Source organism: Columba livia, chromosome 4 (assembly GCF_036013475.1).
Source record: "Columba livia isolate bColLiv1 breed racing homer chromosome 4, bColLiv1.pat.W.v2, whole genome shotgun sequence".
Classification (NCBI taxonomy): domain Eukaryota; kingdom Metazoa; phylum Chordata; class Aves; order Columbiformes; family Columbidae; genus Columba; species Columba livia.
Genome location: NC_088605.1, coordinates 27595479 through 27622396, shown reverse-complemented (window position 1 = coordinate 27622396; position 26918 = coordinate 27595479). Strand labels below are relative to the sequence as shown.

The following is a 26918-nucleotide window of genomic DNA, read 5'->3' as shown; positions in this document are numbered from 1 at the left end:
GGCTAACACAAATTGCTTGATATATAGGAAAAACTCTTCTTATTTTTTCCTGAAATGGAAGAGTTAAATCCTGTGGTTGTTATATCTTTCACTGGTGCTTGAAATATAGAGAGCTCCAGTATATGTCTACAACCTTATGAACTTTTTTGATTTGACTTCGGTAATGAACTGATCAGAAAATTAGCCTTTTGTATTTTGCAAGAAATTATTTTGTTTCCAGTGGTAAATTTGTAGGCAATTATTCTTTTCCTTCTGTAAATTTTTTTTAAAATTAAATAGGGCATATACACATGAAAAAGTGTGTATACACCTTAGAACTTTCCTATTCACTTTCCTTATATCTGTTTTCTTGACTGCACATCATTGCAAACTCTGATGTTGAAGAATCAGTAAAGTTGGCAGGGGAGGAAGGAGGAAAGTAGAGCAGTACAGTTATACAGCATTAATAGAGAATATCCAGCTCGAGGTGTGTCATTCTTTTCCTTGCAGATAGGAAGTGTTCTAAACCACTTGAAACATTGTTTTTTAAACAGTCCTTCATGACTGGTGAGCATTATACCAAATTAATTTTTTTTTATTGTGCCGTAGTTGCTTGTCATTGTGGCTATTTATTTGGGAAAACAAAATACTTTATTCTTATAGTTCCATAAAGGAAAAGAAATTATTTTATAGTGATAAATGCATTCCATGATAGATATCTCATTCCTCCCATTCCTTATATCAGTATCCTCAACTCATACTTGTGTGGTCTTCTATCACCTCCTCTTAACAGCTATCCACCCCTAATGCTTTGTCTGTTGTTTTCTGTAGAATTCAGAACAAGTCTTGTGATACACATGAAGAATGGTTTCATGTATGTCAGACTTTTACAGTCCAGATGGAATTTTTAGGCATATGATCACACTGCAGGACCACATCAAATAATTATGCCTGACTTTCAGGCCAGCAGCATACCCTTTTGTCTGTGCACAATGGCAGACATTCAAGCATTTTGCAAAACAGTATTTAAAAAATCTGTTAGTCTGTCAACAGTGATGGGAATGAGGATTACAATTAAAGTCTCTAAGATGCACTGTTCACTATGGATATGCAAATAACCAAGGTTTTGGTTTGCCCACCATCCTTACATTATCAGCATGCCATGTTTACATTTTGGCTCTGACACATATTTTGAGATTAATTTTGGTTCTCAGAGGAAATTAGTACAAGTGTTATGTGTGATAGGTTGTATTCAGGATTTTCATCTTACTCTTCCTAAAAACAAAGCTCACTCTAATAGCTGCATTTGTATTATCCTTGTATAAGTATGAACCAGCCTGGGCAGTTCTCAGATCATTCTATTGTTTGAGAAATTTGTAGCAATATTCTGTCCACCTGAGAGATGCTGTCAATGTTCTTGCATGTCACTGGTTGAACAGTGATCATTTCTATTATACAGTCTGTGAGACCTGTGTTCTCCTTTGGCTTCCCCTCCTGAGAACACAGAAGGAGCTGTGTATCCTTCACAGAATAAACATCAGGAAAACTACATTACAGTAAAAATGCTAGGCTTAGCTTTGTGTCTGTTGGATCCTCCACGTTCACTAAGTAACATGCATATGGCAAGACTCCTCTGTCAGTTCGGGAACCCAACTGTACTGGCCCATAAGGAACTTTTTGTCACACAGAGGAAATCAAAGTTGGAGGGAGTTATACTCTAGAGTAAAACGATCTTGATCCCTGAATCATGTGGAGGTGCTGGTAATTCTTCAAGTGGTATTGAGACTTGAAGCATATGACATGTCCTCAAAATGTAAAGTAATTAGCACCATGGAGATCCATAAGTTAAAATTGTGAAATCAGTGTGAAATATAAACAATTCCATTGTCATTCAATGGCAATATTTGCTGTAAGACAGCTGTCTAAAATTAGGAGTTTAACACTAACATATAAACAAACCATTTGGTCCTGGGAGTTTTTCTGATGGAAGATGGTAATCATCAACTAAATGATCTGCCAGTTCTTTAATTTGATCTTGCCAGCACAGGTATATTATTGAGAAACTCCGAAGGAGTGTATCCCAGAGCAGCCTGTATTTCACCCCTCTATAAAAACTAATTTTGTCCAGCAAGCCTTTTTTACTGATAGACCTGAAATGTTGGGGGAAAAAAAAAGATGCTGTGAATACAGCTTGAGGTCAAAACATCTGCTGTGACATATCACTGAGGTCAGTGAGGAATTGTTCTTGTGACCTAGAGAATAATAATGAAAGTCTGGCAGTTCACCTAGCACAGATGGACAAAAGGTCACAGTAACTGAAGTGTCAGTTCTGGTGTGGCATAACTGGTTCCCAAGGAGCCCATGGAGCTTTATTCATTAGCCAGTGCAAAGTGAGTGTTTAACGCAGGCACAGAGTTCAGGATTGGTTTCTGAATTGCAATAGAGCCATTATGTGTATATTACATTTCATTTGTTAGGTTAAGAAAAGCTTTATAAATAAAAATTTCTAGTTACATGACACATTGTTCTCAAGAGACAGGGAAAAAAAGACACCAGATAAGATTTTTCATTAGACCACAGGGTTATGGCTGCAACTGGGAACTTTCAGGCAACAACAGCCATTGATATGAAAAGTAGCTACTGTCTTCCCCTCTGTCTCTTTAGTATGATCCTGATATTTTTGCTGATGCTTTGTTGCCTGAAAGCCAGAAGTTGATGAATGGGAAGATCTCTCCTTTCTGCACAGGACCTTAGGAGCGTGGCTTCGTTCTACAGCTTCTTTAAAAGATGCCTTCCACAAAGTCTACTTTGAGTTACATTTTTTCTGGGAACTGATACATTATTTGAATAAGTCACCTTTCAAGATGCCAAAAAAAAAAAAAAAATACAGCTGGCCTCATTTTGGCCCCTTAGGCAGCTGGTAAGCAGATTAAGGTAGTGTCTTTCTGGGATAGGAGGAGCAGGATGAAGTCTATTACTGCAGCTCAACTGATGGGCAATGGTTTGGTGTGTTATGGGGCCTCCAGTGATGTGCCCATTTCTTCAGAGTGCAGAGTCATAGAGACAGACCTTGCAGAAGAAATCTCAGTGGGTACATGCTGGCTAGTTATAGTAGCGAACCAGTCTTTTATTCCCTGTGTAACTGCCTCATCCATTACACATACTTTGGTAGGCTGCTTTGCTCTGTTGCATTAGCTTTTTAAACTTGGTCTTTTTGAGATTTCCTGCTGTGAACTGCTAGAAATCACCCACAGTATTCACTGCCAAAATCTCAATTTAATAGCCTGAACAGTGTGACTATTTCTCAGCTTTCATAACTGTCCATTTCAGATCTTTAAATAAAACATTAATTCTTTGATAGTGAACAGTGACTGGAAAATGATCAGTAAAACTGTTGGCAAAGCATCACTTTAAACTGAGTGAGCTTGGTGCCAGTTCCTCATTTTTGTACCAAACGCAATGAAGGCCAGCACGCCTTATATTTCCGTCATCTGGACATGTCCAGCTGCACCTGGAGGCACAAATCCAAAATGTTTACAGCTATTTCTCAACTAATTAAATTTCTGGCTTATGATTTACTGTCTACAGTGCTGTATGAACTCACATCTGAAGAACAGTTGGATGTAGTGTGCATGTATATGTGAATAAAATGCATATTCTCTATTTGTTGCATGGCTCATAGCAGACATTGATAGAGAGTAATTTAGACATTAAAAAAGAATTGACTGTTTCAAAGCATCACACTGTTTTATTAGATATCTTAAAATTTAAATAGTTCCTGCAGGGCTTTTGGTACTATACAAAATCGCCAGTAAGCTTAATTTAAGATTGAAGATATACACTAGTATTTTTAGGGGGGGAAAGGATGAAAATCAAAGCAAATGAGAGCCTGGCCCAGAGAGTGAACTCTGTAGCCTGGAATTAAGTGCTTGAATCCCCTACCATGCATTAGGAAGATGAGAGGATAGGAGGAAAGCCTGAGGGGAGAACAGGGTGACTCAGGAAGGTGATCCAAATGCCTCACCATACTAAGTAGAAACAGGAGTTGTCATCCAGAGCTAGTCAGTTGGGAATGCCAAAGAGAGGTCTGTGTCTACCTGTCTCAAGGGCATATGCACCAGAGCCGAGGTTCATGTTATTTTGTGGGGGGAAAAAGCTGTTAAAAAAATTTTAATACTACTCATTGTCAGCTGAGATGACACAATTGGAGGGTGCTTTTGTGTAGAAAAGGTTCATTGTGTGGTACACTGGTTAATGAGAGGAGAGTTGTTAACACTAGGAAACAGTGAAAATAGAATAAAAAATGTTATTGTTAGAAAGATGGGTTGAAGAAGGAAACAAGCATTTGGGAATCTCAGTGACAGTAGTAGATGACCTTATGGGTTAAGTTAGACATAGCTATTATTTGTAGTTCCAGAAAAAGAATGAAATAAGGCTAATAGAGGAGGGGATAGAATCCAGTAGGTAACTTCAATATTTTCTTTAGCGGTATTTATTGGTCCACTGTATTAAACCAAAAGATTTTTTTAAACTGCTTTCAAGAGTTTACCTGTCTTGTAATGTATTGCCTGCTATTCTGCTGGGTGATATATTAATAGCTAATAATTTTTACTTTAATTTTAAAGCATTATTCGTAGCTCTTTGGGACCAACTTTTTCCAGGCTTTTTCGTGAAAAAATCCCCTCAGCTATTATTGAGTTATGGAAAAAATTATGCACTTTTCCAAAGGAGAAAAAAAGAAGCTTATTTTAACTTTTTGAAAACTAAAAAAAAAAACCCTACTGGAGTTTGAAACTTGAAACAAAGTAGGCTTCTGAATCATATAGATTCAAAGCTTTATTTGGAATCAAAGCATCTAATTAAAGCTACATATGAGTGAGTACAATTTCTGAGCATGCTCAGTCACAATTCCTTAGATTTTAGCAAAACACATTACTACTGGTCCCTATTTGTGAAACTGGAGCACATTCATTTTTCCTGTTTGGTCTAACCAGAGGACTCAAGCAAAAAAAAAAAAAAAAAAATTGCTGCTGAAATAATTTGCAGGTGGGAGATATTTAGTTGCTTCTGTAAAATACACACATAAAATTCCTCCAAATCCCAATGAATCATGAACATTTGCTGGCAGAAGAACAGAAACTTTAACATGTATAGATGTAAAGTTCCCCTGGGTTCTTCTAGTAGAAGTCAGACACAAAGATTTATTCACAGTTAGTGACAATGGAGCCAAAACAACTCAGCCTGGATAAACTAGGATATAGTAAATCTCAAATGCTAACTATTGCATTAAACCCCATTATATTTCAGGAATCTTACAATTTTTTTTTGTGGTGGTTCCAGTTGCTATAGAAAAAGGTTACTAGATGAAAAAGAAAATGCCCCTTCTTAGCCATTCTGGTCCTCTTTTCTTCTTACCTATGAAGTTTCCAGCCCAAAATCACTTCACCCTGTAACTGGAAGTTAGGTTCTTCTGATATTGTTAGTTACTTGTAGCTGTGATTGATAAAGATTTCCTCCTGCTCAGTCCTTGAATTTCGGACTGGTCAGCCGATTTAATCTAGCTGCAGAGTTCATGAAGGGCTAAGAAAAGGGATTCAGTAACAGCAGGGGAGGGGGCTCAGGGTATCCAAGTGGGTACAGGCTGCGTATGGTGCCAGAGCAGTGGATTTGGCTAGGGAGAGAGTCTGGAGTGGTGACAGGTGAATGATGCCTGCCTGAGAGGTGATGATGCAACTAGCCATTTTGGTAAACACGATAACCAATCTGAAAACAATGGTGGTGAGTGTTGTGTGGACTCACGAGTCATCTGTACTGAGCAGCTAATGAAGGATCAAATCAATATGAAAGCCTAGGAAAAAGCAACTTACATATCAGAGTGGAAAAAGAATCTGTGTGATTCGCCTTGAGTTCAAAGGATTTGTAGAGAAAAACAGGAGGTGAATTCTTGATAATGCACTTCAGATGCGACCATCTTCTTGGCCTAAGGGCCTGTAGGTAGCAGTAAGGGTGAAAGAGAAGAAAAGGAGCTGAAAGGGTAAGCAGAAAACCTCTCATCTTTCCACATGGAGTCCAGCTGGAGGAAGCCATGTTTTAAGCTTTTTTTTTTATTTAAATTTTGTCTAAGGAAAGACTGTTGTATTTGTGTCCCATTTTTGAAAGGACAAATATCCTTCACTCCCTTGTTTTTACTTTATTGTCTTGAAACAATGCGAGAGGTGTTCCTAAATATCAGTGTTAGGTAACAAGAAAAGCTATTAAAATTACCGGTTGTTGCCAGGGTAATTAAAAACAGTTGAGAGATTGTATGTTTCAAGGGATTCCTTTTCACTATTTGCAACCAAGTTTAGCAGAATTGTGTTTATTAATATTGTTCAATTCTTTTACATGATTAGGTAGTGGCAAAAATTGCTTTTGCTGTTTACCAAAAACTTCTTATATTGTGATACAGAGTGATGATTCTCTTCTAGCGTGAAACATGACTCCAATATATTGGGTTAAAAAAAAATTGAGTTAGTATTTGTAGTTTTTATTAAGGATAACCAAGTTATGTGTCCTATATATGTTTGAGATACCTTCTATATTATTTAGATTAGTTAAATATTTCTGTAATTGTCACAGATTAAAAATAGATTCTCTTACTGTTTAGTTTGAATACCCTGATGATTAATAGAATGCATCTCCTTAGTGTTATGCAGCTGTTTTGATTTGTGAACTATAATTACATGCAACTGTTCAACACATACAACTAAGCAAAGTGCATATTTGTCTATGATATCATAAATGAAAAAAAAAATTTGGATATTTAAAATCCAGTATCAGAGAAGAGTGACAAAGAACTCTTGGATCTATATTTAGTAGTGGTAGTTAAATACATAATCCTATATAGAGAAAAACAATACCTCTTTCCATTTTAAATATTAGTGAATACAAAATATATTAAAAATGTATTGATTCCCTTGAAGCTTCAGAATTAGCTTTCCAAAGATGGTGCTACTATGAAAAGAAGAGAAGATACAATTAAATATTAAAAAAAAAAAAATAGTATTGCCAATATTGTTAACACTATGATAGAATGAATGCATGTTGGAGATCCCTGGAATTACACTCTATGAACATGTAAGAGTTCAGTGATGTACTACAAGTAAGATTAAAACATCTCTATTTAATGGAAGCATTTGTTTCTCTATTTATATGTTTCTCTATTTATCCTAGAGTAGTCATAGCTTTTGTTTCAATGTGCTACAGTTATTTTGTTGCTACATAAAATTGTTAACTTTAGTTCCCTTTAATTTTAACTTTGAAATAAATATTACTTTTTTAATCTGTGCCATTATATTTGTTATTAACCTTCCAAACCAAATTGGTAACACCCTTCCAAGTGATGGTAATTTTGGTGCTTCTTTTATTTTCTTCCAGGGGTGTTAGAAAAAACATGCTTTTATTCAAATGGAAGTGAGGTCCTCACAGTTAATGGTGACATTGAAACATCTGATGTTCTTTTGCCAAACATGGTTGAAAATAGTCCCAAGACTGATCCCACAATGGATCTCAGCACACAGCACTCTTCCTGGACCACCATGCCTTCATCCCACATTGACCAAATGAACAAGAACTCAAGTATGTTCGGAAACACTTTCCAGGAAGAATCATTTGCTCTCACAACTCAAGCCAGTCCTCATCCCACATATGATGCTGCCTTGGCAGAGGGGTCTGAAGATGACACCCAGGTATTTTCCACTGCGGAGGAGGCTACTTTGTGGTCTACAGGTGCATCCTTTAGCAACACAGACAGGATGGCCACTCTGCCAGTATTAAGTCCTACCCATCCATCTGTGTCACAAAAAATGGATCAGAGAAAAAGTAAGTCTGCATTTTATTTGGTTCCATAATTCTGACAGAACATACTGTTGGCATGCTTCCCAGTGTGTTCCCATGAGTTCTGAGGAATGTGTCCCTTTTGATAATTTAGTTTGTTGTGCACATTCCATGTTGCAAGCAACTGGTTTCTTGTCAGAATATTTGATCAACTCCATTGAGGAAGATGCAATAAATCCTTCTAGATATCAATACTTAGAATACATCCTTCAAATGGTGATATTCATGCATGCTTACCAAGGCTGAAAATGAGTTATTGCAAGCTGTATTCAGTTTGTAGACTGCATTTTCTGTTTCTTTAAAATTATATATGTGACAAATACCACCCTGAACTTGGGAAGTAATTACAGTTACAACTTTTTCTGTGTCAACAGAGAAATTATTCTCTAATCTGAAGCAGTTTCTCTATGTAGTAATAAAGTTCCAGTGACGTTTTTGAGGACTATAATCAAAATGTCTAGAGAGAATAATAACAAATAATTGTGATTCAGGATCAGGTTTAGGTGCCTTTTTTTGTTTTGTTTTGTTTGACTAAGAAAGTAGGTGCATTTCATTAGTGCCACAATAATTTTATTGATTCATCCTGCCAGTGGTAGTGAAAGGTTCCCTGATACTGGGTTGCTAACAACTGAAACACTAGGGTACCGTATTCAAATGAATTTGTTTCTCTTGAACTGCGTATCATTTCTTTGCTCTTGATCCCACCAGAGCACAAGCAAAACTTATTCTAAGTTATAGAGAGATCTGAAGTAGATGAGATAGTGACCTAAAAGTGACACACTCTATTAAATGTATTTTTAAAATTTCTGTAAAATGAAAATGAAGATACTGTACCTGATGGTGGGGATAATTTCTCAGAGGCCACTAAATTATATGTTATTTTGAGGAGCAGGTCTGTGTGTCATTCCTCTATTGGATTCTGTGCTCAGTGAAGTTATAAGACCTGATATTAGTTATCTGAAATTATTAGCTTTGCTGTGTTTGTTTTTTGTTTGTTTGTTTGTTTGTTTGTTTGTTTTAAGCATTCTCCCTTCAGTAGTTTTTCCCCACCCTTCCATCATCAAATAGGCAGATGAAAGTTGGGAAATAGCTCTGTTATGTCTTTTTTTTCTTGTTCTTTCTGGAGGGAAGTACAAGTAGGGAAAACCTTTGAGTAAGATTTTGTTTTTTAAAAAACCTCATGCACAGAAGAGATTACTTTTCAGGCCATTTCAGTGATAACTTATTTTCTCACTCATGAATTAGGTTTCAAAAATAGTAACATACTGTGAATCAATGATTTGCCAATATTTTCTTCTATCCCCTGGACTTCACAGGCCATTTGAATGGTGCAGAGTTCTGTAGGTTCTGTTTGCTAAAAGATTTTTCTTAAACAGATTTATCTCTTATTTTCTCTTCCTGCACCCCAAATTCAGAAAAAAATTGGATACAAATGCACATTTGTATCTTATTAGTGATGCATTCATTTACCTCCTTTGGTAATTTGGTTAATTATCACCATGCCAAGGAACAGCGTAAAAGCATCCCTGGAAGTGCTCTGGGCCAGGTTGGACGGGGCTTTGAGCAACCTGGTCTAGTGGAAGGTGTCCCCACTCATTGCAAGGCGGCTGGAACTAAGTGAACTTTAAGGTCTCTTCCAACCCAAACCATTCTATGATTCTATAGTGTGCTACACTACAGATACTGAAAATCCTATGAGTTGGAGGTAATTACCTTAGCAAAGGACAAAGTTAGTGGCTTGATGATCATTGCTGAGCAAAACTGTAGGGCAATAAACCATCGGTTTTTCTTAACTAGGTCTTGATGTATTGTAGAGTCTAACTGTTCCTGTTCTATAAGACGGTGTCTTTGTGTTGCAGTCTTAGTAACTGGGTAGATACAGTATAGATATATGATATAAAATTCTGTGTTTGTATTTTTATTCAGCTGCTTAATCATCATATTTGAGATACATGGAAGTCCATAAAATAAAGATGAAACAGTGTAAAACTTTTTTTCCCTTTTCTTATTATGCTGGAATGAACTCTGGAATAAACTCTTTGGAGATGGATATAATATGCGTACACATGTGTATGGGAGGTTGTATCTTCTCCTCCTAGGATGCTGATGCAGGGACAGTGCTACAATATCTAAGGACAACCTTAGGTCTGGATTTCTAAACTTTCACATATTTAGGGTTTGTTATTATATAGAAAGCCATTTGTAGCCTATGAAGATATTTTTAAGTTGTGCTGTGTTCTGGTAAGTGTAGTTCATTCCAACAGCAGTATGATTGTATGTAAATTCAGTAGGCATGACTACTTTGGATGCTGCTGTGAGGTGGTATCTTCTGTGTAAAAAGAAAGTTTTTCAAAGACAAATGTGAAATACCATAGATTTCTTTAAAAAACAAAAACAACAACAAAAAAAATCTCAGATTGAGAAGTTAGTTTTTCTTCCCCCTGTCAGATACATTAGGAGCTAGTATGTTACTAATCAATAACCACTCAGTCTTTGATTCCACTCTCAGGTGTTTTGCTTATCTGTATTCATGTGGACATTGCCTTAATTCTTTATGTAGATACATTAAATATATATCTATATGTATCTATATATATCTACATATATATCTATCTCCAAGGCAAGAGCTGGGAAATGAAATGTAAATAAGTTTTGGAATAGGAAGACTGAAATAGCCTTTTGGAGTAAAAAGAATGTTTGGGGACAAGTACAGCTTAATGATGAATGAGAACAGTGATGGTAGATCAAATCAAGTCTCTCTTACTTAGCATCTGGATCCAATTTTGACCGTTAGCACTGCCTAAAGAAGAATAAACTAGGCCTAGCTTACAGAGACACTTCAACACTATATGGTAGCAGATTCTAATAATCTGCAGTGAGTCCTGGTGAATGTTCTCCCATAAATTTCTGTAATCACTTTTGAACCCATGTAAAACAGAGGTTTGAGCTTTTTGGTCATATTTTATAAGGAAATGAATCTCCAAATGAACTGTGAGGCTGATGTTCCATCATCATAAATGCACACTAGCAGATAATCCATCAGTACGAGTTTCATCTGGTTGAAATGGGGGCAGGGGAATGCATTTCTGTTGATTTAGTAAGCATGCACAACTTGGAATTTGTACTGGTTTTATGCAGGGTGTTAAAAGGCAAATGATATGTCATACAACATAGAAATTGCCAGTGCAGAACTAACCAGACAAAATTCTCAGAACATGTTTGAGTTGACATTCATGTGGCTGTAATGTTTTTGTTCTGGTGTTAGTATCCCTAGCACTGGATTTGCTTTACTTGTGAACCGTAGCTTTAATAAAAGACATTAGAACACATTAATAAGATAAAGAATAAATGTTATGACCATATGGTATTCACTCTAGACTTTAAAATAACACAAGTAAGACGTTGCTGAGTTACTAACTGGAGAGGAATGAAATTTAGCACATATGACATCAATTATCTGAGAAGACCTTGAAGAAGAAAGAAGTTCTTTGGCAGAAATTCTAGTAAAGAATAGATTGGCGGGTAAATGGAAATGCATGATACAATAAGGAAGAGATGAAGAAGTTTATTTCCATTTTGCAAGGGGAAGCAATGCCTCACAACTCTATTAAAAAGTTATTTGAAAGAGTCAGTGAAAATGCTGATTAATACAACATACTTGGCTTTTTAAAATGCTGTTAACAAGAGCATGCACTGAGATGTCTAAAAGAGACTCTTCTCATAGACAGATTACTCATTAAAGACAGAAGGAAAAATAAGAATAAATGGTTAGGCTCCACAGTGAATAAGATTACTGATGGAGTCTTATGGGTTTTGTGGTCTGGGAAAGCAGTGAATAGTCAAGTAAGAACATTTCTGCTAATACAGAATTATCTGTCTAAAATGAATAGCCAGGAATCACATAAAGGTCTCACAGTGGAGAGAGCGACTGATAAAATGTTTAGATGACTTTGTGCCAATAGGTGCAAAAGAATGCTAGAGAGTGGGGAACAACCGTAACTCTGTGTAATACAGTGTTGGACTCTCGGCTTTGCCACAAAAAAACCCTACAGTTTGCTGCAGACACCATTCTGGCTCCATTACTGTCAAGAAGGCAAAGAGGGGGTTAGGTGTCATCATGAAGTCTGTGAAGAACAAAATAGAAAATCTCATTATATCGAATTGTAAAAGGCAAATAGCAGAAAGCCACACCAGTAGAGACATGGAATGGCTTAGATGTGTGGAGGCACTAAATAGGAGGAAGACACTGTTTGCGTCCTGCAAAGCAGCTGGCTGAAGAATAAGTGGTTGTGGTAGATATCCATATAATTTTGAGTGTCTTGAAGAAATAGAATAGGAAACAGTTACTCACTGTTTTTCATTATATCAGTAGGTGTCTTTTTTTTTTCCCCACTTATTGACAGTAAGTTAAAAAAGATACATATTCACAGAATATGTAGCTATGTCATGGAACTCATTGCCATAGGATGATGAGAAAAACAGAAAGTATGAAAATGCTTGGAGAACTTCATGAAGGGTTGGTCTGTTGGGAGCTTTCTTACACAATAGTCCAGTTTTAACCTCTGACTTGTGAAGGTTCAAAATTTTAGGTTGCCAGAAGTTGTTGTTATACTCCTAGGTTGTTGTTCCTTATATTTGCCCTAAATTCTTAGAATTTTTCTTGAACATATAATTCTAGCCCCTACCAAAGGCCAGCTTCTGAATTAAATGTATCCTGTGTTACCCCTCTGTTGGAAAGCAAGTGAATCTCTCCGGTTGAGAGACTTGAGTTTGTGTGAGTTGACGTTTAAATGTTTTCTGAAGGCATGGGCCATGGTCCTAAGTCTCTAGGGTGATTCATTGGAGAGTTTTCTGATAGCAAAAACATCAGGAAAGGGAGTCTTAGGTGAACCGGTAGTTGCAGTACTGTATATTAACAGAATTTCAAAGTGTATGCAGTAATATTCTGTTCATCTGTCAGTCAATGCTTGACAGAAAAAGAACCATATACAAAATAGTAAGTATCTTAAAGAATAAAGGATGTTTTTCCAAGATAAATATCAGTACAATTTTATTGGTACCTTTTTATCTTTAAAAATGTAGGCTGCAGTTAGGCAGTAAAGTGGGAGACTGAGCAGGAGAGATCTCAAGTGTATGAGACTGAGCGGGATGTTTTCATTTCAAATGGAGCAGACTCCCTGGTTTGTAATACTGCCAATTTGTGGAGACAGGAAGGAAGAAGGAGAGCGAGGGTTGACATTCTTCCTAGAAAAACATCCTTTAAACTAATGGAATATGCACTGGGACATGAGATATTAAGTATCTGATTTTGTTTCTTCCACTCACTGATACTGATGCATATGTATATTTAATATCCCCTTTTTTCTGTGCCAAGCCTCTCCTACTTCTCTCCTAGCAGTCAGTATAGTAACACCTCTGCCATTGCACAGAAGACTTTTCAGTGGAGAACTGTGGCAGTGTTCAGATCTTAACATGAAAAGTAACATGACCAAGCTTGACCTTCTGCCGTACCTTTCTATGCTTGGCATCACCCTTCACCCCAGCAGGCTCCATCGCCGTGAGGAGCTGAGAGAGCATGGCCCGTCCCGCAGCACGGCTCCAGAAGCCCCGGCAGGTCTCCTTGATGCCCGAAACGGTTCCTGCGGCCTGTGGCTGTTGCCGCTGAGCCACATCGGCTTCAGTGCCGCTTGTCCAGCCGCGCCGCCGCCGCCACCAGAGGGAGCCGCTGCCGGCCACCCTGCGCCCCGCAACGGGCCGGGAGCGGGTCCGAGGGCGCTCCCGGGAAGGGAACGCGGGCACAGGGACCGTCTGGTTTGAGAGGACGGGAAGCGGCAGCTGCCGAGAAGGAGGGTGGCATAGCCCCGTGTGTGCTAGTGGGAGGTGGCACTGGTGGCAGAAGAGGTGGTCTGTAGAGGCTGCCACCTGAGGAGCGGGACTCAGGGAAGAACCCTGAGCCTCTGCACCTTTCATTAGGAAAAGAACTGAGTAAAGAGCAAGGTGGATAGGGGTAAGGGACGTGTGTTTTGCTTTTTTGTTTTGTTTTGTTTTGTTTTGTTTTCAGCTCTGGGTTATTCTAAATGTACTTTACAGAGTGCTAGGAAAAGGCACGCATCCCAAATGAACATGAATTTTGTTCCTGTTCAGCTCCTCCTTGCACTTGCATAAGTGGGCAAGAAGGTGAAAAAAAAACCCTGAGCCATAAATGGCTGCTTGAAAGAGTGAAATGGAAAAGTGCTTTCACAAAAGTGAGTCAGTGTATCAGAGGACTTCTTAAATGCTTTAAAAAGTAATTTATGTTGCATCTTTTACTCTTTTCCTAAATAACAACTTATGCAGAAGACCCTAGGGTCTTTTCACTTTTCATGCACCACTCTGAAACTGAGCAATATGATTTATTTGCAATCCCCTGTTCAGCCTAGAGATTGCCCTAATCCTCTTTATTGTCATTTAACTATGTTTAATTTAGACACAAAATAAATCTGTCTCTACTCAACATCTCATACTTTGTATTTGGTGTTATGCCACTACTAGAATCTACAGAAAACTACTCTGGCACAGCTTTCTGTTTGGTAGAAAAGTGCAATATGAGAACCACTGCGGGGATGGGTGGATGGGATATGTCACATGTGGCACAGAAACAAGAAATTCCCTGCCTCTCTCTCCCTGTCTTCTGCTGCTCATACTAAAGACATTTTTTTTCTTCTGAAGTAAAGGTATCCAGTAACTGCATCCCATGTCAGACCATAGGCTTGCATCTTCCTAATCCTCAATATCTGAAACAGTGATCTAACAGATCACTTTGTCTTCTAGCTCAATTTATGTTTAATTGCTTATACAAGTTGGAATAGACCCAGTTGTATAAGTAGTAATAGCAGCAGTATATCCATGGTAGATCTTTTAGGAGTATTCTTGTCCTCAAAAAAACCCCACCAAAATGTTAAAACATTGTTTTCTCCTGAAGGGAAAAAGGGTTTTGTTTTTCAGATTGGCATAGAAGAACATAAACAGTGTTTCCCAAATTCCAGGCCAGGAGTTTAGCCACTCAACTGTGGGTTTTTTTTCATGCAAATACATGCATGAGTAGACTAATACGGTAACTATTCGTTTTGTTGGTGCTTCAGTTCATGCCTGAGAGTGTTTTCTCTTCCAGCAGTAACTTCTATTTCTTTCTCTCACCTACACCTAAATTTTCTCTCAAAGAAACAAAGTGAAAAAAACTGCTGAAAATTTTGGAAATGTGGTCCTTATTAAAAAAATGTGTTTGTTTTTTTTTTTTAGTAGTCAAAATAATTACTAAAGCCATTCAGGTTTTCTTGTCTAGCAGAAATTTAAAATTAAAATTGCAGTTGACACGGCAAAATTAGTGACTTACAAGAGAAATGTGTGGTGAATTTTCACTAAATTCGATAGCAAGAAGATGGTTTTCATCAGTTTGCTGATTTCACCATTGCTATTTCATGAATGCATGGGTGTAGCTTGTCAAGTAAACCCTTATGTTTCTGACATGTAAGAAGTATTAGCTGGAATCCAAAAGATTCTTAAAATTAATAAATATATAGACATATGTGTATATAGACAGATTTTTCATTACAGTTTATGTTTTTAAGAAAGAAAAATCTTACTAGTTTTTATCACCTGGTGCATTCCTGTTCTCAGGCAATTTTAAGTTTGCCCAAACCTTCAAATACTTGTTTGAGAATTGTAATGAGGTTGCTAACATTTTCATACATTTACCTCTAGCTAAACTTGTGGTTTCTGTTCTCTTTCATAAATTCATGGCTTCTTACAGCAACTGCTCTGATTGTAGATTGTCATCTGTCCAAATGCACACTGATGAAACAATATTCTGTATAAGATATCTAAGAGACCTCATTTATCTGTTGTGATTAATACTGTAATAAGTATTATGAATAAATATCACACCCTCTCCCCTCCTCCTGCCCCCTCTTTGCATTTCCCTGTATCTTTACTCTGTTTTTTCAGCAGCATGGTTTACTGTAGAGTGGGAGACTCCATCCTTGGAAATAACTACTTAGTCAGCTTTGTTCTAGTCTTTAAATGATGTGTGTGTGCTTCTAGAGTTATAGATGTGTGCGTCTTTAAAACTTTAAAGAACAGAAGTCTTTTCAACTCTATGCCTTTTATGCATCCATTTTGAGGTTTTTTACACTTTGTTGCTTGTAGTTTAAGCAGATATTTGTGGTCAAAATTGAACCATGAACTGACCATGAAGCTAATCAAGAAGTCATACTCCCAGCCTGACATGAAGCTTTCAAGGATGGGAACAATGAAACAAAGCCTATCTTAAGATAATTGGCTGAGAATTGCAGCCACTGACTTCAGACCCATCAACTTGTCTGAATCTATTTTAAAAAATATTTATGTGGTTAATTCAACAAAAAGATGATAGTACATGTTTTGTTCTATATTATGGTTGATCACTTTATTTCCAAAGGTACACCTTACATCTGATAGCAGCATGTGATTTTATGTTTGGTTAAAGTTGACCTGCTTTATGCTTCTGCATGGTCTGTTATGGATTACAAGAGATAGAGTGCATCCAGGTGTGGGTATAGAGCCATCATTAATATAAAATGGTAAGATCTGAACTTTGTCTCAAAACTGGGAGGTCAAGGTACTGATGCAACACAAAGTGATTTACAGTAACTGTCGTCTTTCACAGTCATGTGAAATTCAAGAAGAACATACCATGATTTGAGGTCATGATGGGGATGGGCATTTTAGAAAGTGGTAAAAGCCCAGTGCAGTTAAAGATTAATTTAACTACTAATCCATACACAAAATCTGTGTTTCTCACCTTTATTATGGCTAATAATTTTTTAAAAAATTAATGATACTCTCCAATAAAATAAAATAGTGGAAGCTCAGACTAGAAATTAGGAAAAGCTTTTTTACTGGATGGGTAATACAGCAGTAGAACCTGTTTCCCAGAGAGGCTGTGGGATCCTTATCCTTAGGTGTTTCCAAGACACAGCCCAAGTCTTGGGTGACAATGTGCTGCTGGCAATCTCATTTGGAGCAGCAAGTTGGCTAGAGATCTCCAGAAGACTCTTGCAAACAGTATTTCTATGGTTCTAGAGTATAAAATATGGAACAGAACATGAACATTTTGCATGGCTGAAAAAAGTTTAACATTTCAGCTTGTTTAACTATATTTGAGATTATTTTGCCCTATTTTTCATGGGGCAGCTTGTAGTTTCTCTCTGTGTAACTAACAGAGGAAATTAAACAATGAGCTGTAAAAGCATTCAGGGAAGCTATCTGTATTTATTAGTGGAATTCTGTGAAAGAAATAAATGGACTTTCCACTCTGGGAAAAGCAATTAAGTATGAGGATTTAAAAAAATCTCAGTTTGCACAAGCAACTTGCAAACACCATGTTCATAAGATTTAGATGCAAGCTGAACTGGCGTACAGTTATAGCAAACCTCATCATAGTTACGTTAAGCTCTTAAGCACCTGTATATTTATCTAATCCCTTTACACATTAAAAAAAGGGGGTGGGGGATTGACCTTTAGTTGCTCAGGCTGTAAAAGTTTGTCAACATTCTTCTTTGCTCTCAAGGATCAAATAGTGTAACCGGAACTCTAAGGAATAACTCCATTAATGTAGACAGGTGGGCTTGTCTGTGAACAGAAGTATTCAAACTCTAACAGTAGAACAGAATTAGGCCACCACTAAATAATTTAAAAATATAGTGCTCAAAAGAAAATTCCATTGATAAAATAGTCAGTAGCAGCCCTTCAGACTAAAGAAAGGGCCCAGGAAGCTGTATATCATGTTCTGCAACATATACTTTGCCAAATGTGCTATCAAATTCAGAAGATCTAGGCTGTAGTATTTCTGGCTAACACAAACAGTCTTTTATAGACAATTACTATCTATGCAATAATGAAACAAGCACATAAATACCTTTGACAAATATAGTTGTGGGAATTTTCCATAGGGAAAGGAATAATTCATTAGATTGATCAGTTCTTAGTTAGCCGGGGCTTTAAAGATCAACACCTGTTTCTTAAGCTCCACCTGCAAGCTGCTGAGCAGGATGCTGGAGTTTGCAAAGGGGGTTTCATGTACTTGTAGTGTTGTGCTTAGCAAGTGTTGTGCTGTGTTCTGCTCTTAGTTTCTGGTCAGATGTTGCAAGGAGGGGTTTGCTGTGTTAATTTTGTCTGGAAGCGAGGTGAGTTCTAATTTCTTACTGAAGAGATCAGAAGAGAAATTTAGCTATTTTAGAGTGGCTGTTGACCAAAGACAATTGGCACAGCTCAGGCACAGCCTGTTTCTGTACTGACATATTTGTAGCCTGCTTGATATCTCAATCATTGTAAGTCTTTTACAAAGCACAGCATGTTTTTTTTTGTTGTTTTGAACGTAACAGTATTGGTGCATAATTAAATGTTGTCAATCAAACTGGCATTAATTTTCACTTATTGAAAACACATTTGCTAAAAGAAAAGAAAAAATATAAAAACTCCTCCCATTACCTAAAACCATCTGGATGCCTGCCTGGGTCCTGAGGAAGCTGCCAATTTTTTAATTTTTTTTTTTTTTTTTTTTAACAAAGCCTGTCAAGACAACTAAAGTCATGCACATGTTTCAAAACAATAGCAAAATCCTGTCCAACCTAATATGCCATGGAAACTGGTCTCTAATGATAGATCTAATCCTAAAATTAATGTCATTTTGTGCCTTTTGTATATTTAATGGTAAGTTCTTAGAAATATGTATCCAGTTTCACTAAAGAATCCGGTAATTAGGAAATGCCTAATCAAAATACCAGATCTGGAATACAGTCCGGCTCACACCTCATGAGGGCTTGGTACTCAGCCTTAGCTTTGGCTAAGGAATTACCTTCTCTCAGGTGTGCCTGCCTAAGGGATTAAAGAAGCAAGTATGTGCCTTAGCCAAAGAGGCCAGCATCTGGAAGGACCTTGGTGAAAGAAGTGGGGTTCCAAAAAAAGGAGGCTGCTTGATGAAGAGTCCAGCGTTCTGTAATATGCTTTGGTCAGGAGAATAACTGGGTTAGAATTTATGACTGCATTAAACTCTGAGCCGAGCAAGAAGTGTCTGGTGCAGACTGGCTGTGGTTTTCCACTGTACAGCAGCTGATACAGATTACCTTAAAAAATTATGATAACATTTCAACTGATCTAAAATGTGAGTTTTATTTCCCCCCTGGCTAATCCCCTCTCTGTGACCTGGGAGATAATGAATTGTTTTTCTACTGCAGGTGGTCAGTAGCCTTATCAACTCTCTCTTTGGTACCTGTGGAACACGAGGGGGAGTTGAGAATCACTCATTCCTTTCAAATTGTATAATTAATTAGCTGAACCAAGTTAAATGCACAGCAATTGTTTTCAGATACCCTTGGAGTCTCACTTCTATTTCAGATCTGCAGATGGGGTTTGCTGTTCAAAAGCTGGTTTCCTTTTTCTCCAGATAAACTATTACCGGTTGTCTTGGCTTCATTTAGGTGTTAGCAGTGCTGAGAAGGTGTCCTCATTCCCTTTGCTCAGAGCCATACTATGCTGCATGCTTCCTTTCATGCATTGGTGTTTGCTGTCTCCTCGATGAGCTGACTCTGCTCTGGCACTGGCTAAATTAGTACCAAACGCATTGACTACACAGGAGCTGTTAATAAAACTTACAAAGCCTGAAACTTAAGAAGCAAATGGTTTTGTACCTGAGATTCTTAAAAAATAAGCTTATTGACTACAACTATTTTTTCTTCTTCTCATGGAATCACTCTTGAAATTACTCCTATCCAGATATCCTAAAATACTTATTTAATACAGTTGTCAAAGTGAATTGTGCTGACATTCCTAACAGAAGTTTTGAGCCAGTCGAAGGCAGAAGACATGTATTATGTACATGATGTTCCTTTTTAGGCATCAGTTTGAATGGAAATTTGAAATATTGTTTTGATTTGTGCAAATGTACCTCAATAGATACAAAAGAAATACATGCAATTGGAAAGAATCCTAGTAGGAACCAGAGATGAGTAAATGACATTCAAATGTTCTTCATTCATTGTGTTACTTTAATTTCTTTCACACCACTTGCCTTGCCATAAAGAATTTGGAACCTGCTTCATTTACAGATGTCTCTTTAACAAACTTTTTATTTTTCTGGTATTATGGTGGCAATGTGTCTTGGCTTACATTAAATCGTAAGGAACAACAGAGATCAAGAGCGTGACACATTTAAAAAGGGAAGGCAACTATTTAGAACAACACTTGAGCATATGCTAAATTCATCCCTATTGAGAAAGCCTTCAGCACATGCTTAAAAGATGCTGTCAGCAGAGAATCTGTCTAGCCTCAAGATTGAATTCCAAATATTCAAAAGTCAGTGCTTTCCAAAATGTAGTTGGCACCTACCTCCCCTGTTGATTTGAATGGGGTCTGTTGGTGCTTAGTAGTTCTGAAAAAAATGTCCACTTATTCTGTGTCTACCTTTCTATCCCCACATACAGGGATATGAAGAATTTTAAGCAGTTTCTTATCAGATCTAGAGCACAGCACTAAACTTATGAATTCCCTTAATTATCCATGGTCTGCCAGAGAGGCTCTGCAACTTTTCCCAAACATGTGACCTCTGATTTGAGGAATCCAACCAGTGTTTATTAGAATAGTGAACCTCTAATTAGATGAATATTCAATGCCTTTCAGAACTGGATGTCTCATTTTGAATATCCAGTTAAAGAGCTTAAATCTTGATATGGTAGCCTCAAATACTCAGTTTAGTGCTTTGAAATAAACAGGAAAATAAAGTTAAAAATACTCTTTTTGTTTGTAATGTTTTCATCAACATACATAATTTTGAGCTGCTTATGAAGCAAATGTCATCCTTTCATTTGGATAGATTTAATTTTGGAAGGATGATTAGGTACCCTGGTTACAGCAACTGTTTAGTATGTTATTTAGATAAAAATGCATCTACAGTATTTGTATTCTAAGTGTTTCAGCATTCCACGAGGGAAAAAGTGGTACTGAGAGGTGACATAAAAGTGTAAGGGTTCTTTAAGCCTAAGATAACAATGCAAAAAAACCCCACCAAGTTAATATATATTTTTAAATAGACACAAATTATTTGTATCTGAATAGCTTACACCATCATAAGTATTTTTAAATTCTTGTGTAAACAATTCTAAAAAAATCTTATCTAAACCATAAGTATTTAAGTGCAAAAATGTTGGATGAAATCCAAGTAGAAAAAAATAATGAAGAAACACAAGCAAAGTGGGATGTGTTGAAAGATAAGTCGCACTCTTGAAGTTGCTCTCATTATTGAGAGGTAAAATGCACTCATTTCAGGTAATGATTTTTATGGCTTGGATAGCGGAGAAAGTATATAAATAGGGACATACAAACTGTATCTGAAAATAAGAGCTATATTGACAATACAAGATTGCAGAAATTATAGTATGAAGCTGACATTGTAATATAGAAAGTGAAGATGGAAAATGAAAAGAAATGTAATTACATGAGAGGTTAAGTCATATAAAGAGTACTTTCCACTGCATACAGCATAAGGGGGATTCTGGAGAGAAGACAACAGAGGTCTCCAACAGTTGGCAAGAGTCATTCAGACACTGAAGAGCTTGACATTGTTGAAGAAATGAAATTAATTATTTGTCTCACTATTTACAATAGCAAATTTAGGACAGATATCTGAAAGACAAATGTTTTCAGGAGTCTTGAAGGGGAAATATTAAAAAGGAAATTAAGAAAGTTTTGTTCCTTAACTGGCTGATTTAAAACCAAAACCAAGTGAACTGGATCCAACCTGAAAGTATGAATAAAATTGTGACTTAGTTTGACTTGTGTATTTTGAGTACTATGGCCAAACTATCTGTGAAGTTTCTTCATTGTTTTCAAGCTGTGATTCAAAATACGTCCTGATATGAACAGCTGCGGAATAGCGAACAGAGTACTTTTTGGAATAGTTGGAAATTTTATGATGAAGGAAGCAGTACAAATGATGCAGAGATATTGATCAGACTTGAAAAGAATTGAAGACTTAGGGTTTTTAAAATCTGTTTCCTTCCACAGCTTGATTTTGGTTTTCTGTACATGTTTTGTCTTCCTCTAATTTATACTCTTATAATGAATGTAGCCTGACAGAAAGATGCATCAGGGTTTTATCCCATAGTAGGAACTATCCAAATGACCTCATTCCGTTACTACATCTTTGATGTGTCCTTGTCTCTTCCTTGCTTCTGTTCAGCTCTCCATTCAGAAAGATGACCTATGATTTCCCTTTCTCTCAGGCTTCCTCTCCCAACTTCACTGAATTTTTTCCACATGACTCTGAGTCCAGTGTCTCTGTTGAAGGTCTGCTCAGTTGGCATAGGGTTTATCTTCCCCAACATGGGAATATCATGCAGTGAGAAGCACATAAAGATTATCCAAATCTGACATGGCTAAGTGGGATCTGGGATAGCTAAAGAAAAGGTTTTAAAAGACAGTACAACAATGCTTAAGGCAAAACTAAATTGCCTTTGTAGAATTGTTCTAGTGTTTTCAATTATTCTTTCCTGTTACTTGAATTTGAAAAGAAAGAATATTTTTATTAGACTATGATGGGTTGCCCTTGGCAGCTGTCATATATGCACCTGGATACTCTCTCTCTCCCTCCTCTCAACAGGACAGTGGAGGGAGAACACAAAAAGAAAAATCTCTTGGGTTGAGTGAAAAACAGGGAGATCACTTACCACTTGTCATCAGGTGCAGAACAGACTTGGGGAAAATTAATTTAATGTATTGTCAATTAAAAATAGAGTTGGATGGTGTGAAAAAAAATACAAAAACCTAAAACCTTCTTCCCACCCCACCCTTCTTCCCAGGCTCAGCTTTGCTCCTTCATTCCCATCTCCTATACCTCCTCACTCCTGTGAGTGGCACAGGAGCATGGGGATGTGGTTGTGGTCAGTTCATAACAGTTCCTCTCTGCTGCTTCTTCCACCTCATGCTTTCACCTGTTTCAGTGTTGGGTCCCTGCGTGGGCAGCAGTCCTTCCAGAGCAGCCCCTATGTAGGTCCTTTCTTTGGGCTGCAGTCCCTCAAGATGAGCCTGCTCCAGCATGGGTTGTTTGCAAGCTGCAATTCCTTCAGGACATACCCATGTGCTCTGGCCAGGAGTTCTCCCCAGGTGGATGCCCACTTCACTGGGGCCTTTTGCATGGGCTGCTGAGGAATCTCTGCTCTGGAGCATCTCCTTCCCTCCTCTTCTCTTACCTCAGTGTTCACAGGATTATTTCTCACACTTCTTCTCTCCCCTGTACAGCAGTTTGCCATTTTTTAAACATAGTTTCCCTGAGGTGTTGCCATCATGGCTGAGGGCCTCAGCTTTGCCTTGCAGTGGGTCTGTTCACATCAGCAGGACCCAGCTGTGCCCAGCACGGGGATGCTCTGACCACTTCTCACAGAGTCCACCCTGCAGTCCCGCCATTGCCACCTCACCCTATACTGAGGAATCTGGGAAAAACAGGCAAGTTTTGTTGGGCATAATCCTCCCACTAAATCATGTAAGAGGAAGCAAAACCCAGGGAAATAAAATAAGAGAAGTTATGTCTAAATTTTATTTTAATTGTGAGAAATTAATTATATACATGAGCGAAAAAATAGTAGTTAATACAGTGAAAGCTTTTAGCCAAAAGGTGGTATGATGTGTTTCAGCCATTGCTGGAACTGTCAAGACCAGAGGACACTCATAAACCATTATAAGCTATTGTCCGAATTTTCCTTTGTCAGAAATGCTAATAATACGTTATTCTGTCTATATCAGGTGTTGTAATTAAAACTAGCTTTTCCTTCAGACCTTACTTTTCTTGTAGTGCTAAAGCATATGAGAATGACACCACTACTGCTTTGATTTTATTAATCTTTTATCCTGTAATTGGTTTCATAAATTTCTTAAGATCTGTTGTTCTGCATTTTACTGTATTTTTTCCAAGGATTTAAAAGAGCACCCAACTATCACCCTTACTAATTTTAGAAATTTTGGCAGTTTTCCTCCAGAATGTGTGTGTATATATATATAATTTTTTTTTTGTTGTTTTTTAGATTTGGTAGTATGACGTGTACTGTTCTGTAAGGATTGGCTAGTGTGTTCTGTTGCAGTATAACGTGACCTAGAAGAGAATAAACTTCCCACTTTTCTAGGAGTGTGGAAAAAATGGAAGGAAGGGCCTGAGAATGGCTTTAGAAGGGAACAGCCACCTGGCGTGAACACTCAGCAGCCAAGCTGTCCCTCGTGTCAGGAAACAGAGGCTTCTGTGAGTTGTGGAAATCATGTTTTCAAGCCAGCATTCATGTGAAAAAATTCCAGAGTCTATGCTTTTGTTGTGAAATAGTTGGTTTTAAGTCCTGATAGTTGAACTAAGGAGAAAACAGTTTGTAGATTTCTCTGCTGGGTGGATGGCGAAAGATAGATCCTAGTTCCTGGCATCTGTTAAGTGTGTCAGAAGAAAGTAACTTATTTGAATGCCTTTTCTGAGTTTGAGAAGACATGTGACATGCAGTATGAGATGTTAAGTCCTAAGTGGACTGTACATGACAAATTCATAGCTGGAGAGAGGCCATCAAAATCTGTCTATCTTCTGTTTTAATGGAAATGAAAATGTATCAAGATGTCATAGTAAATTAAAAGAGGTATTAACATTTTTGGAGACAGTAATGGGTTTTGGAAAGAAACTTTGATGAAAAGACCAGATGCTAGGTGGAATGCCATGCTCCTTTGATCTGGAGCAAAAGTCCATGTCAATCCAGATATTCAATAATAACAGGAGGTGGTAGAAGGGGCATTCTGTAGCTTCGTATTTCTCACATATGAGATTGTGAAATCAAGCAGACTCAAAAGATTCTTTTAAGGTCAGGAGAATGTGGGAACTTGGGACTGGAAAAAAAACTTGATTTGCTGAATGTCATTCCTATATCAAGAAGTCTGCGAATTGCTGCTGTAGGTAAGTTAGACAAGTTTCTAAGTTAGAATGGATGAGTTTAGCTAATGGACTTTGTAGAAAATGTCAAGACATTTTAAGATTAAAGGTGAGATTTCATTCCACATTGGGGGAGCTTTTGCTATGAATGTGCCAGGTGAATGTTGCCAGTTTTCTTGGGGTTTACTGAGGTTTTACCAGTGAATTTATGGACTGTAACTGTGCATCTTATTGCTGAGAGGGTACTAAGTTCTGTAACAAAATGGGTGATCGCTGCTGTAAATTGAACACTGCTTGTTTTTCCATAAACTTCTTAAAGATGTTCTGTAAAAGTTGCTCTGATTAAAAGATTATTCTCTAATTGAAATATCAACAAACTTGGCCTGGGATATTAAAATCAGGCTGCATACTTTCCTCTTCAAGCACTCTCATATAGCATGTCATGTGTTTTTTTATACCTGAGACCAAGTCTTGTTTTGCAGATCTGCTATGACAATCCTAGTAAAAATATACCCAAGCTAGAATCTAGGCCAGTTCACATTAGCATTATCTGATGGCATTTAACTGCATTACATTTAACGTGGCTGATGCTGGGAGGAAAAATCCTAGATCAGGTTTTATACCGCAAGTTAGAAAATGGATACATTCAGACTGCACACTTGCTCCAAATTTATTAATCTGTTTTTAGAGTAAAGATGTTTTTTAATTTTTCATTAGAAAGGAATTGACTCTGATACTGCAATTCAAATATTCCTAGCACTTTCAAAGTGCTTTATGGTGCTGGGCAGTGAGGACACATTGTGCCAAAGCACTGCTTCAGCTGCTGTGAGTAGGCTCTGATCTTACCTACTGGTTCCTTCCACTGTACTCCCCCTTCTCTTGTCCTAGAACAAGGGTTTTTGCTGTTATTCAACCCAATGATCTAATCCAAGTGAAAGAGCTATTTTTTCCCCTCTTTTTCTTCTCCACCCTGTGCCCATCAAAAAATTTAAAAGTGTGGCAAGAGAGGAAGAGGGAGAGGCTGTTTGTTTTTTTCAGGCAGGTTAGTGTCCAGAGGTAGTTCATTGCATGGCTTCAAAAACATTCAGAAGCAACAAACACTGTTGGGTGAGGCCTTATCATTACAGGGATGTGTTTTAAATCTAAAAAGATTAATCAAGCTTAAGCTGCAATTTCAGCTGCATTTCTTTGGGGCTGCCATGAACATTGCCTTTCAGGAAAGAACGTAGGTGGTTATTTTCAATCAGCTCAGTTCTCTGGTCCAGTTCACTTTGTGCAGTTGCAGCCCATAGGCAGTGCAATCTGGAAACAATCTGTAGAGGAGAGAAGGAAAGGGAAAAATATGTTGTTTAAATTAGTTTCAGCAGCACTGAATATGAAACTGTAGACTTGCATTGCAATTGTTGGAGTAGAAGGAAGCCCTTTTTTACTGGTTCAGTCCATCTGGAAATAGCCAGTGATAAACAGAAAACTCATAATTTAGATGAATGTCAGAAATGACACGTATAATTAGGAACCATGCTGTACTGATGAACAGCTTGTTCACATGTTGTTGTTCCCATTCACTGCTCTTTTTTCCCCCACGGTAAGTATTGCCAAAACTAGTTTATGTGCCTTCTATTCCCTGTAATTAATGAATCTTTACTGCAGAAAAGAAGCAAATAGATTGAGGCTTTTCTATGTGTATTTGGCATTTATCTAGTTTGTTTCCTGCTTGTTTGTAATGTGTTTAGTGCTAGTATGTTATACCATCAGTCAGAACAGCATTTTGTCACTGAGGGGCCATATAGGTTATGAAACACACCCTGTAAATATGAAGCAGAATTTAGGAATTTAGTAGAATAGTTATACATTTTGAGGTTTACTGCGTTATTTTTTTTTCTAGATCTGTGGTGCTTTGTTAGTGTAATTATTCAGTTTTTCTTTGAAAAAAGCATGTTGTTCTTACTAGAATATTTTCTAATCTTATCTCTTTTAATCTCCTTATTTAGATACCTACTCATTAAATAAGCAGTCCCTTGTATTTGTGTCTTAAATAGCTTTTTTCCTACTTTTCATGTCCTTTAATATATATTATTCCATGCTCTGTAGAATGCTGTGT

General features: G+C 37.4%; 1 protein-coding gene across 6 annotated transcripts in view; it reads left to right on the top strand.

Annotated features, from left to right (window-relative positions):
* Positions 1-26918, top strand: part of CORIN (corin, serine peptidase) — a 138607-nt gene that overhangs the window by 20114 nt on the left and 91575 nt on the right. For all 6 annotated transcript variants that reach the window (XM_065060831.1, XM_065060829.1, XM_065060828.1 and 3 more), the window contains exon 3: positions 7396-7839. In XM_065060831.1, coding sequence (XP_064916903.1) covers positions 7396-7839 — 444 coding nt within the window. The remainder of the gene's footprint in view (positions 1-7395; positions 7840-26918) is intronic.